The sequence below is a fragment of the Hippoglossus hippoglossus genome, chromosome 24, assembly GCF_009819705.1.
Source record: "Hippoglossus hippoglossus isolate fHipHip1 chromosome 24, fHipHip1.pri, whole genome shotgun sequence".
In the NCBI taxonomy this organism is placed as follows: domain Eukaryota; kingdom Metazoa; phylum Chordata; class Actinopteri; order Pleuronectiformes; family Pleuronectidae; genus Hippoglossus; species Hippoglossus hippoglossus.
In genome coordinates, this window is record NC_047174.1 from 14,253,852 (window position 1) to 14,266,907 (window position 13,056).

The following is a 13,056-nucleotide window of genomic DNA, read 5'->3' on the forward strand; positions in this document are numbered from 1 at the left end:
AATGTGGTTTTCAAACTTCAAATGAAAATACTACCAATATAAGCTTGCAGAAGATTATCCAAAACCATACTAAGCAATTGCCTCTTTTTGGATTTGAGGAGGAGATACATCATAAAGATTTCATGATCTATGCTTCACTTCACTGAATCATGAGTGAAACATTAGGACGCTGACCTTCCGTCCCTTCTTCCTCCTCCTGCTCTGTTTTGCTCAGGACTTTGTGGTGTGCTGGCATGCTGAAAGTGCTCCTGCGCATGGATTTCCTGCGCTTCACCCGGGAATACATGTCCATGTTTTCCTGAAAGAACACAGCCTTAAGGCTATCACTCATGTTCAAAAAAGATAAAAATGCAGCAGCACTGTACTTTTCTAGTTCGGCTTATTGTGTTGCAGCACGGCCACACTCACCTCCACAGTGTCTCCAGTCCACATGCGAAGTCGCTCCACCTCACGGTTCTGCCTGATGCTGCTGATGTTGTCCATCTCCTGAAGGACAGCCTCAGCAGTGCTACACAAACAAACACACAGAACAACATAGAATATGACAAACTGAAGGAACCTTTAAAGAAGAACATCACAAATCAAAATTTGTGACTAGGAGATGTACAGTAGGTAATCTGCAGAGCACTTTTGGACAGTGGTGCTACTGTTGTGTAGCCTCTTTATTCCATGTGAACTCCAAATGAAAGAATGATAATGAAGGTAAAATACTGACATCTGTTTTTTTCAAGGTGCTTTGTTTTAACTCTTGCGATGTTCAAAAACTGCAGTAAATGGAGCGACAACACCCACACTGCTTAGACAAAATGAACATTTTATGACAATAAAATATATAAAAATCAAAAGTCCACTTAATAAACTCTATAAAAGTTTGTTTCAAAATCAATGTGCCTAAAAGAATAATGATTGAAAGTCAAATTGTATGTATTTATACATATACAAGCTTTCTGAAGACAGAAGACCTGGGTACCTTAGCAACCAAATAATTCTCAAAAAAGGTTCAACTTTTTGTACAAACAAATTGTTTCTCAGTCATGCATCTTCTTTCTTTTCCTGTGTTCATAGCAATACTGTAGAACATGTGTCAGCAGTGTGGGTGCATACTACCTGTTGACTAGCTGATCAAACAGCAGGCTCTGATTGAGGTGTTCAAACTGGCTTTTCTTCACCCGGCAGCTCCTCTTCAGCTCTACATGGCCATTCATACGAGAGTGATCTCCACCTCCGCTCTCATCATTCCGGTGACTCACATGTGCTGCAGGATTGACAAATTATATTAAAAGGCCAAACTTTAAATTATTTGCTTCCCAATTGCATATGTTCAGTATACAACTTAAAAAAGGATAAAATTGAAAATAATTGAATTACCATGCCCATTCTGCATTATGCGAGAGGACAGCCTAGGAAAAACAAAGTGAAAATATGTATGGACATCTGAAAATGGCAATCAATTACACATAAGTTAGTCTGCTCCACTGATTGCATGTTGTTTAACTAAATAACTATATAGACTACTCCAACTGTTACTTTATACAGATAAATTAATAAACTAAATTACTTTCATACAACTCTGTACTAAAAAAAATGTTTTATTTCTGCCAGGGACAACCTATCATAATATGCTCTGCTTTCACACACCATTCACAAATACTTATGATGAATGAATTAAAAGCCAGCCACTGACCTAGTGCGGTAGGTAGGGATGTCCCAGCTGACCCTCTGGCTCTTGGTTTGTGGGGATGGGGAGGTATCACTGGAGCTGGGCTCAGAGGCCGTCTGCCTCCGCGTCCGCTTGGAAGGGGGAGCCAGCCGGGGGCTACTGGGACTGCTCACATCACTACTGGGCTCCTTCTGCACAACAAACACCCCACCAACATTTAAGAGAGGTAGAAAGCAAGTCTGTCAGTCAACCAGAATAAGCGAGCAACGGAAAAACAGACTGTGACAGCTTTTTTTTCCAAATTGGCGTAGCAAAATCCAGCCTGTCAATCATAACATAAATCTGAATATTAAGCAAAGAGTAGGCAAGCATGACCAAACTGATCAAGTAAATATCAAATCCACAATAACAAAGAAAAAGACAAAACTACAAAAGCCAAAACAAGAAGTCTTGTCAGAGACATGGCACCTTGATCCCAACTCCTCAATGTATTTCTCACTATCACAACACAGCACCAAGCAGACATATGCCCTTGATGCTCACGCCCTTCACAGCTCAACTTCCCTGCTGATATGAGAGAGTATCTCACTGTCGTCATAGGCAACTGTCTGCAATGCCTGCAGAGGGGTTTGTCTGACAGGCTGGACCGACGCAGACAGACTGAAAATTGCAAGATGCATTAACAGGGAAGCAACGAGCAGAGGTGGCCTGACACTTGCAAAACAGTACATCATTGAAAGAATGTCACACACCGATGGCCATTTTAAACCACAGGTGTCTAGGGTCTTGCAAAAAACAAGCTTTAATTCTTGGAAACCCGATAAGTTGTAGATGTGTAAGGGCTATCACTCTAAAGCCTTTCAATCAGAGCGTTGCATTTCCATGTGTCATCAGTCAGCCTGGCTTGCAATCCACAAGACTGGAGATAAGCCCAGGAATGACTCGAATTTGTTGAACCACAATGTAGAAAAAGTGTAAGTCCTCGCCAAATAGCCCAGTGAAACTCCAAGACATGCGCTAATGGCTCAATAAGTTGTCAGATGGGTGATTTATGTTGCTCGCCCGTGCTAAATGCGATAATAACCGTAAATTGCGCGTTGACACAGAGCCTGTCGACTTGCATAATCTCTGTGTTTACATTTTGAGACAAAGACTGTCAGGCAGCTTGTAGGTCAGACGACCAGGGGAGAAACTGAAGCCATAAACTGAGTATGCGTGTCCAAATAGTAGTAGAATATCACTGTTTAATGACATATCCACGCTTTTACACGCACGTATGGTGGAAACGGACTGTGGGGGTCTTTGGGGTACACACAACAGAAAGTTCACCAAGTTCAGACTTGCTAAATACGGGACTGGAGCCAGCCAACTGTTGTGAACCGGGGACTCCCTTCCCCCACTGTAAGCTAACAGGCTAGCTCCAGCCAACAAGCGCTAGCTCAACTATCGCTTTATCTCTCCACATTTGAGAAAAATAAATGAGCAGACAGCCCCAGAATGGGGACGTGACACGCGGCTGGTGGCCCCGTGTCCAATTCCCTGTTGTCTCTGAAATACGGGGCTAGTTCGTGGAGGCAGCAGTGAAACAAGTGAGCCGGGTGAAATTGCCAAACACAAAGGGAACTGAAGTTGGTGCTAGCCGGGAGTGAACGGTGCTAGCTCGTGATTTGACAGCTGTGGGACGCGTTCGCTGCGGGTGACACACGCACGACCCGCCGCGTGCACTGCCCGCGTTGTGTACCTGCGTGGCCGTGCGGGTGTCAGGCTCGACGGTGCCCGCGTTTGTGCGCGAGCGACGCGTTTTGTGCGGAGCACCTTGAGGCCACGGCTACGGCTACCTAGCCAACTAGCGAGAGAGCCGGACAGGCAGCTAGCTCAGCCGGCAGAGAAAAGAAGACGCCGGCTTACATGTTCCTCAGAGTTCGGCTCGGTTCTCGACGACGACCGGGTCCTGGAGGAGATGAAGGGGCCGCAGCCCGACCGAGAGCTCTTCCTTGTGTTCACCATGTTTTCTGTTTTCTTTTGTCTTGCCCTTACTGGTTCTCCCTGACCGGCTCCAAACACTGGCTCAGTGAGCGCAGCATAGAGGCGCCATTTCTCTCTCTCTCTCTCTCTCCCTCTCTCTCTGCCTCTCTCTCTCTCTCTCTCCCCTCTCTCTCCCTCTCTGCCTGCCTCTCTCTCGCTCTCTCTCTCTGGATGTGGGACTGTCAGGCAGGTGCATTAGTTTTTGCTGACTGGTCGATTCCCACCATGAACTAGTGCCTCAGTTATCATAAGGAGAATATACCAACATCACACAGGATCACTTAAGTCCACGCATGTGATTGCGTTTATGTTTCATAAGTGGCAGTCTATGGTTTGGTATATTTAAACACTCATAAATTCGTAAAGTTAAATAAAGTCACTTAAATAAATTATCCTGAGGCTCATATCAAGTAATATTGAAGGAACAATTTTAGGAAAGAGAAACTCTGCAGTGTTTGGAAAATTGAGTACACAGTGTACCCATCAAAGGAGTTAATCCCTGGTTTGAAGCTGACAGGAAACACAGAGGAGTTGTATTTAATTTACTGCAAAAAGTTCACGACATAGTTCAATTCAGTCTCATAAACTAGACACAGATTGAATATTGGTGACTGTCAAACTCAATGCAACTCAAGTGTAAAGTATTGAGAAACGAGGATCATTCACCCCTGTCGTGTTGTGCTCCGGGCTGTGTACACTGTGTCCTTTGGTTCCCACACTGGAGAAATATGAGAAAATAAATGAATGAATCACCAGGGTGAAATCACATTGTGATGTTAAACCTGTTGTTCTGTCTCTACTGCAGGTGTGGCAATAACAGAGGACTTCAAGGAGGATGCTGTTTAAACAAATATTTCATAATTTTGGCTACATTTTTGTTTGCGCAAAACATTATCAAAACTTTTTTTTATTTTCTTGGAAACCTTATAGCACTATGTTCACACACATAGAGATTTCAAAGGCCCAGTTTGTGGATTCAAATTCTGTTACTTTATAATTAAATTACTTGAAAAGGTAATGATTTAAAGCAAGAACAAACTAGACAAAAACTAATCCTCATGGTTTCTTAGCTCTGTTCATTAATTCTAATCTTCTAAAGAACTACATTTTCATGGCCAGCTTAAACTAAGTTAATTACTCACAATTATTATAATTATGTAAAAAATGACATATAAATCCTGTCAGCATGAATATGGCACATTGTGCTTTTACATTACAGATATATATATATATATATATATATATATATATATATATATATATATATATATATATATAGATAGATAGATAGATAGATAGATAGTGAATTTAATTAAATGAATTTGAATTGAATTGATCTAAATTGAATTGAAGTGAGTTGAATTGAATTGAAGTGAAGTGAAGTGAAGTGAAGTGAAGTGAATTAATTTGAATTTAATTTATCTAAATTGAAGTGAATTGAATTAATTTGAATAGAACTGATCTAAACTGAGGTGAATTGAAGATGTGCTGAGCCAGCAGTGTTTGGTGTGTGGCGTTACGACAGTCGCTGTCGATTTACGGCCGCGTTGCGTCACACAATATTGCTCAGCAGAAGAAGAAGAGACGCAGCAGATGTGTACTTCTGGATCAACCGACCACACGCTGACTGGTAAATCACTGTCTTACCTTAACCTCGATGCGCGCATGTGAACGAGCTGCCATGGTGTGTGTCTGTGTGTGTAACAATCCACGTCGTGTTGAACACAGCTCATGTGTTGTTGGCCCCATGCACGTCCGTGGCGTCGTGACGCCCACTTACATAATGAACCAGAAATAACTGCTGGGTTTGTTTGTTTGGATAAAATGTTTTTAAAATCATTGTCATCCGTTTTAACACACTGGATGTCTGCGGGTCAATCCACGTCTCAACCCGCCAAGCTAATAAAGGTCGACATTAACACACCAAGAAGCTGTAGCTCTTTAGCTGACTCCATCACGACCTGTGCTTCACTGTTTAATACGTGTGTACTAATGCGTCTTCATGTGTTTAGATGGGAAACACAGGAGGTCATGAAAGAGATTGATACTGTGGGGGGTGAGAAAGATGACAAGTGGTAAGTAACAAGTGCATTACATATTATTATTGTTATTAGTAGTAGTAGTAGAAGTATTATTATTATTATTAATAAATAATGAAGACTGTACAACCAGCTCTGCTCCAAGTAAAACTACATGCACCACCACTATGGACTGTCACTTTAACATTTCTCAACTGTGCAATATTCACTGTACTATATTCATATTTAAAAATAAATCTGTGCAATATAAACGGTTATGTGCAATCCATTCACTGTACATATTCTGACATACAATATATTTGTTTACACTGTATACCGGTTTAATTACATTTCTATTTTTTCTATATATTGTTGTATATTTCTATTTCTTTATATTCCTTCACCCAAGTACTGCATGCTACTTATGTGAGGTCTCCCGCTGCTGTAACATTGCAAATTTCCCCATTTTGGGACTAATAAAGGACTTCTTATCTGATCTTATCTTAAATAACTTAATGCGAAATGACGTTTTAGTGATGTTTTCTCTAGTGTGTGATTGTTTAAATTGTAAGAATAGTTTTCTTTAACCTAGAATGGACCCTTTATATTGAAATATTTTACATCTGGAGCAGGTCCTCTCTACTGAGGCCGCCATGTTTTTTACAGTAGCCCAAACTGGACAAACTAAACACCTTTTGAGTTTTTATGACAACTGAAGGCTACCACAGGTTCTCTTTCATGTTTTGAGGGTGAGGGTGATGTGAGGTGTATTCAGCTGCAACCTGCAACTTCACCACTAGATGTCACTGAATCCTACACATTGAACCTTTAATTACATATATTGATAAAAATGGTGATGATGATGATGATGATATAATTATAACAATAACACAATACAGTTTGGTGACCAACACATAGACTCAAGACAAGAGGGGGGGACCAGACTAACTACATCAACAACAAAAAAAGCAAAGGTGATTCAAATTATTGTTACAAGTGTGTGTGGATGAGCGTAAGGGTTTTTGTTTGAGAGCAGAAACGACAGTGTTACAGTATTTGCCAGATAGAGAAAGAAAGAAAGAAAGAAATGCAATGCAATGCAATGCAATGCCTTTGGGCTTCACTGGTTGAGCACTGATGACAGAGAAGAGCTGTGGTGAATCTGGAGGTGAGCAGTTCCATATAACATTATTCCACTTTTTATTTTATTGTAGGCAACTTAAATGAAACACTTTTCCTTAAAGTATTCCAAAAATCTCGAGTCTCACTGCCTATTAATCAATTTTTCCTCTGACAAAAGCAGGAGCCAAACAACTGTTCATAAAATAAACCTTGCGTCCGCAGGCTAAACTCAATAAGACATTTAATGACTGAATTACACACATGTCCATTTCCTTGAAGGGCTGACGGTGAAGAGAATGCAGAGGAGGCTCCGATGAAGCGTAGTTTCTCAGTCGAGGACCTTCTCGATGAGGTGGAGAAGATTTGTTACGATGCTTCGGGGTCATCAAAGGTCAGGAACAACTTCACCTCACTAAATCCTCTGAGCCACATCTGCAAACTTACCTCATGCAGCTGTGCATGCAATGGGAAACTTCATCAACTTTCTTTGAGTTACCTTGCAGAGATATAGTCATGGACTTTTATATTGTTTATGATTAACATTTAACACATTTCAAACAAATATACAAATAAAAATAGAATGACATTTTATCTGCAGCGTAATACATTTAGGCTGACATAGCGAAAAAGGTTGCATTGTTATATAGAGCAATCTGTCATGACATTCCAGGTAAACCATGACTTATGGACCCCGCTCCTTTGTTCATACTAACCTACTCATGTTGACAGCTGCATAGCCACCAGTGTCTTTGGCCAGTTTACTACCCACTGAGGTCGCTGTGTTTCAGGCCGATCAGAGCTCGTGTGTGTGGCCTTTCTGTCCAGGTGGAGATGGTGGTGAGGCTGTGGAAGGACGGCTTCACTGTAAACGATGAGGAGTTTCGCAGCTACTCCATACCAGAGAACCAAGACTTCCTGGATGCAATCAAGAGGGGGTGAGTTAATTTAGGCCATGCTCGAACTCTTTAAGAGTATTCAAGATTAAAGCATGCTGCATATTATTCAGCCGCTGTAAAGCACAAAAGAACAGCAATATCATGATGTCTGATTGGGGTGTTGATTATTACCAGGGAAACAGTAATTACCTCAAGCTTGCTGAAAATTAGGGCTTTGATGACTCAGTGTTTGGCCCATACTTTCTTTGAAAAGCACTTAAATTGAAAACAGCACAATGTGCAAGTGGCCTGTGTTACAACACCTATTTCCTAGCTGTTGATAATCATGCAATGCCATTGTTACACAGATTTCCTATTGCTTCAGATATTTCTGTTGGCTTTCATCCATTGCAAGCTGCTGTTACCGGTACTTGACTGACTTCCTGGTTTACAGTCAAACAAGAAAGTAAATTAAAGAAGCCAATAACAACCATGGAATTACACCATTCCCCTGTCATATGTGCATATGATGTTGAGTTCAATGAATGTAAGGTCAAAACTTGTTTGACCCATTAATATTAGACAGCTGACTTAATTTCAGTGTCATTACCATTACTGTACAGCCACAAAGCTTCTGTCTTTAGGCTCTAAATCCAAACCTATTTATTTAAATATCAGTAAAATGAAATCCTTGTACACTTATTGTAACCGAGAGCAACATCAAACCTTTGTTCAACCCAAGGGTGTATGATGTGTGTTGCCCAGTTCAGACTGAGCACAGATATAATCGTACAGCTTTACATTACATGAAAGTGTACACTGTGTCTATACAGTGTATATATTTGAGAGCTGCACCCTGCATGTATCTCATATGTAGCATAACGTGTGCACTTGTGGTGATTCATTGGTTGACCTTGCAGTCAAACCTCTTTGAGTCCCCAAAGGGAAAATTAGCTCCTCAACCAGGCTCCATAAGACAGATAAAGCATAATGCTCATTACAGCTCATTTGTCATATTGATCGATCGATCATATTTTTCCCAGAGAGCTTCCAGTAGAGTGGGAGAGCAGAGCGGAAGAGCAGGAGCTGGAGATCAATGTGGAGGACCTGATAGAGGAAAATTATGTTCCCAAGAAAAGGGCCTTTCACCCTTTTAGCGGCCGAGGATACCGACTTGGCAGGTAGGAGATTGTCGCAGCAAAAATGTTACCTAGTAAACCGCTGAATTTCAGAGTGTGACACGTGTTGATTAATAATTTTCCTTTTGTAAAAAATAATTATTTCTCATATATCTATGATCATAGGTCAGAGGTTCCTAAACTTTTCAGCTCCTGACCCCCAAAGTAACCCTGTCAGAATCTTGCAAGCCCCATTATCCCAAAGAATATGTCTCACAGCCCCCAGGGGTTTCCTGACCCCCTAGTTTGGGAACCAATGCCACAAGTAATAATCTACTTGTGTGTTGCCATTATTATATACAGCCCTAGTAGTGTCTGTGATGTTCCAAGATGCCATACTGCTTTGTACCACTAGGTGTCCTTCTGAATCCATGTATCAAAAAACCTGCAAATCTGACCAGGCCGACAGTCACACCAATGAACCGAGAGCCGCAGCATTTTCAGAGCATCACTTTATGAATACTAAATTATCCCAAAATATTTTTGTACTAGATTTTGTCTGCCCACACACAGCTGTTATCAAAATTTAGAAAAATGCATACAGCACAGGCTATAAATACCGTCCTCCAAACTGGCTCTTAATCTGTTATTTATTCCTGCCTCTCCCCAGTGTTGCACCCAGAGTTGTGGCCAGGTCACCGTCTGTGCATGAGGATGGAGAATCTCCTCCTATTCCCATGGTAACACTAGACCACGCCCTTCCCGTCACCTCCCTACAAATCTGGTTGGCCGACGGCAGGAGATTGGTTCAGAGGTTTAACCTATCGCATCGGTAAGTATCACGGTGTCAAGGCCAAAACGCGTCTCTGCACATCTCAATCTGTGAGCTCGACAACATCAAATATCATCCTCATATTTTAAAAAACAGCGTAGGCATCCCATGTAAGGAAGAAAAAAAAGATTCTCTCTACTCCTGCTTTGCTTTCTGCAAATCCCATAATCTCGAGCGTCGCAGGATAGAAGTAGCTCAAGGAATGACAAAAGATTTTTGTTTGCTCCAGCTCAAGAGGTGGCGAGGGGGGGTTTGTTGGAGGATTACGTAATGCTTTGTTCTAGTCTGGAGTTTGAACGGCACGGTGCATGTTCTATCCCCCTGCCACAGTGCATGTGGCTGCAGAAAACATAATCTGAGATGTAGCAACGGAGTGGATCTATAAAATCCCCAGAGAGAGAGATTGCGTAACTCTGATGCAGCTTTTATATAACAGGGTTAGCAGCTAAAGGATAGAGAGGACTGAACCCCTGCAACCTCCAGCTAGTCTCGTTGTGTGAAGACAAGCGCCGCCATAGGATCCCTTCTGCACGCTGAGTCGTGATAAATAATAGATGATGATACCAGTATAGTGCTTTATAGTATCTGGCAGGGGCCAGTAGGGAATATTTCTGTCTATTGTTTTTATTTTTATATAATTCCGTTTCTTTTCCAGGATCACCGACGTGCAAGATTTCGTAGGGCGCTGCCAGAGGAGCTGCCCGCCTTTCGTCCTGACCACATCGCTTCCTTTCCGAGAGCTCAGCGACAAAGAGTTGAGCCTGGAAGAGGCAGACTTGGCCAACGCTGTCATTGTCCAGAGACCCCTGAACACACAGGCGCCGTTTGGACACTCCTGACCAACAGGGCCCTGCAATTCACATAACACACCACTTCTCCTCCTCACCGACACACCCCCACCACCCAGATAGCAACCTCAGCGCCCTCTGTAACTTAAAACCTTAATATTCAGCAGTTTGTGCTGCATTTGATGATTGTTATTTCCCTCTACAGTCTCTGTGTGGGATTATCTAATGGAAATGTTGTCTGTTACTTACAAAGGTGCTGCTGAGGTGTTGTCAATACTCTGTCTTCTTCCTCTCTGGGGGGGGGGGGGGGGGGCAGTGTTTATCTACCAGTGGAGCTCCCCTAATTGCAGAAAAACCATTAACACAAAACCATATCTATCGCCCTGTGCAGATGGCCGACCACGTATGTCCATCTGTTGGTTTACTACATGGGACCCTGCATTCACCCTTCCCCCATAATCCCACACCACCAACAGCCAGCACCAACAACCAACTCTCCAAAGTCTTCCCAAACTGTGATAACCATTTTTCTGCACTATCTACAGTAAAAAACAAGCAGCTGATCTTCCAGTTTTTATCGCGTAGGTTTACAAAAATATATATTGAACATATTATACTTCTTTTGCACCATACATTATATGATGAAAAGAATATATATATATATAACAGCTTGCTATTTATCTTGGCCTGACTGATAAGGTCCATCAGTTTTTGTGCCAATTTGCCTTTTTTTGCGGGACGAGATTAAATAAAAAATGTAATTTGTATTCTTTCATTTGACTGCATCACACATCACGGGACAATAAAAATCTTCCTCAAACTTCTGTGCGTTTTTATGATTTATTTATGAAGTAGTGAATCTATATTCATATTAATGCTGCCCAGGTGTTGTGTGCAGACCGCGGGTATGGTGATTATGGCATTAACACCAAGCTGAACCTTGTTTCATGTTGTAATGCAACATCTGTGCTGTCAGTACTGATTTAATGGGGGCTGAGATTAAGGAGGTGGAGGAGGGGCTGCTGATGTCATAAAAAGTCCGATTTGGAGGAGTGATGTCTTCACTGTGTTGTTTCCCGACCTACTGAATATGAAAAGCATTTATCTAATGGCATGAAGTGGAACTACACTGATCACTGAGTTTAACAGCGGCCATTAGGGTGTAGAAGTCAGTGGCTTCTGAGTTGAAAAGGGGTGAAGAAAAACATATAATTCAGATGGGGTGAAACAAAGTTGAATCCTTGCTCTTCATTTTTTCCTCATGAGTCTTGCATCTTGTTTTTCTTGGCATGTGTGAGTACGCGCGTGTGCTTTTACACGAGTGTGTGTGCTTGCGTCTCTGTGTCCGAGCTATTCTGCCAGGCCTTCGCGAAGAAGGCGAACACCATTATCCATCTTCAATATTTAAAGCAGTGGGAAGGAGGGAGGGATGTAAGTGTGTGCATTTGAGATGACAGCCTCAGGATGGTCAAGGTCAGGGGAAGGAACTCGGCAGCAGAAACATCATAATCCCTTCTTGAAGAATTACCCTCTTGTGAGGCCGTGCTGCACATTTTAGGATCTTTTAACCCGAACGTGCTGGCTGTGAGCATCACTCGGTTGACAGCCAGAGGGGGTCTGGCTAAAGAGTAAAAGAGAGCACATTTCCTTTGTGCTACATATTTAATAAGGCTAAGTATGCAGGGAATTACTTTCCCTTTAACTCCCACATTTCCTTTCAGAATGACCCTTTTACTCGCGCAGCAGCCAACCTTTCATTTTGCACATTCCTCTTCACGCATTATCGGAAACATACCCGTTCTAATGCAGGTCATATGCCTGACTTCTCATGTCTTGGTGCCTTTCCCTTTGTCAGTAATGTAGTTTTGTGGTGTGCGTGCTTGGAATTCATTGGAGAGGTGCAGGGTTCAGGAGCCGAGGTCTCCATGACATGTTTGTTGTCATACTCTGAGGAGAGGCTTACTGTGGAGAATAATCATCCCGCGCTAAAAGAACTGCTTATGAGGGGCTTTGTGGGGGAAAAACAAAGGGAACTCAATATGCCAAAAGTCATATAGACTTAAAGTGAAAGGCTCTGTAAACATAGCATTAGGACTATATCTCAACCCAAACCTGAAAAATGCACAGAAAAGAACATCCTTTAGTGGATTTAATTAAGTCCAGCCTAAGAATAATTTATTATAAAAGGTCATTTGGTTTGATGAGATCAAGACTATGAAACTGTTGTCATTCAAAAATGACACACCAGACATGTGCACATACAGCAGACAGAGAGATGACTAATAAAAATGAAAATAGAATAACTTTAAAAGCAGCATTTACTGTTAATTGCTCACACAACACAGTAAATCTAAATATGTTGCACATGAGAAAACTGAGTGAATTGTACACTGGCACATTGCAACCCCAACCCTAATCTACCCACTTGTGGTAGATTGCACAAAAGAAACACAGAATTAAGTGTAGATGTAAATTGCTCACATAGCCCGTAAATGTAAGTATATTACACATGAAAACAAGTGTGAGTGCGTTGAACTTACTTAGAGATAGACTCTACATCAAAATATATCCCACTGTGAAAATCAAACTGACATCTTAATCCTGCCAAAGACAATCGA

General features: G+C 41.7%; 2 protein-coding genes across 4 annotated transcripts in view; one reads left to right on the plus strand and one right to left on the minus strand.

Moving 5' to 3' along the window:
- The window catches only part of atad2b (ATPase family AAA domain containing 2B), an 82,589-nt gene extending 78,692 nt beyond the window's left edge, over positions 1-3,897 (minus strand). Inside the window, exons 1-6 of one of the 3 annotated variants that reach the window (XM_034579540.1) lie at positions 3,569-3,897; positions 1,685-1,851; positions 1,369-1,400; positions 1,108-1,255; positions 409-508; positions 175-298 (exon numbers count right to left, since the gene is read on the minus strand). In XM_034579540.1, the coding sequence (XP_034435431.1) occupies positions 175-298; positions 409-508; positions 1,108-1,255; positions 1,369-1,400; positions 1,685-1,851; positions 3,569-3,667 (670 nt within the window). In that variant the 5' untranslated portion in view covers positions 3,668-3,897. The remainder of the gene's footprint in view (positions 1-174; positions 299-408; positions 509-1,107; positions 1,256-1,368; positions 1,401-1,684; positions 1,852-3,568) is intronic. The other 2 variants (XM_034579542.1, XM_034579541.1) reach the window with 2 other exon arrangements.
- Positions 3,898-5,208: 1,311 nt separating this feature from the next.
- On the plus strand, positions 5,209-11,262 carry ubxn2a (UBX domain protein 2A). Its single transcript, XM_034579563.1, has 7 exons — positions 5,209-5,315; positions 5,698-5,760; positions 7,105-7,216; positions 7,651-7,760; positions 8,744-8,881; positions 9,489-9,650; positions 10,306-11,262. Exons 2-7 carry the CDS (start codon positions 5,717-5,719, stop codon positions 10,487-10,489), a joined length of 750 nt encoding a protein of 249 aa, XP_034435454.1. The 5' UTR covers positions 5,209-5,315; positions 5,698-5,716; the 3' UTR covers positions 10,490-11,262.
- The last annotated feature ends 1,794 nt before the right edge of the window (positions 11,263-13,056 follow it).

Coding starts and splice junctions, on each gene's coding strand:
- ubxn2a (XM_034579563.1), top strand. CDS start 5,717: ATGAAAGAGATTGATACTGTGGGGGGTGAGAAAGATGACAAGTG. Junction 7,761..8,743: donor CTGGATGCAATCAAGAGGGG/GTGAGTTAATTT, acceptor TATTTTTCCCAG/AGAGCTTCCAGTAGAGTGGG. Junction 9,651..10,305: donor AGGTTTAACCTATCGCATCG/GTAAGTATCACG, acceptor TTTCTTTTCCAG/GATCACCGACGTGCAAGATT.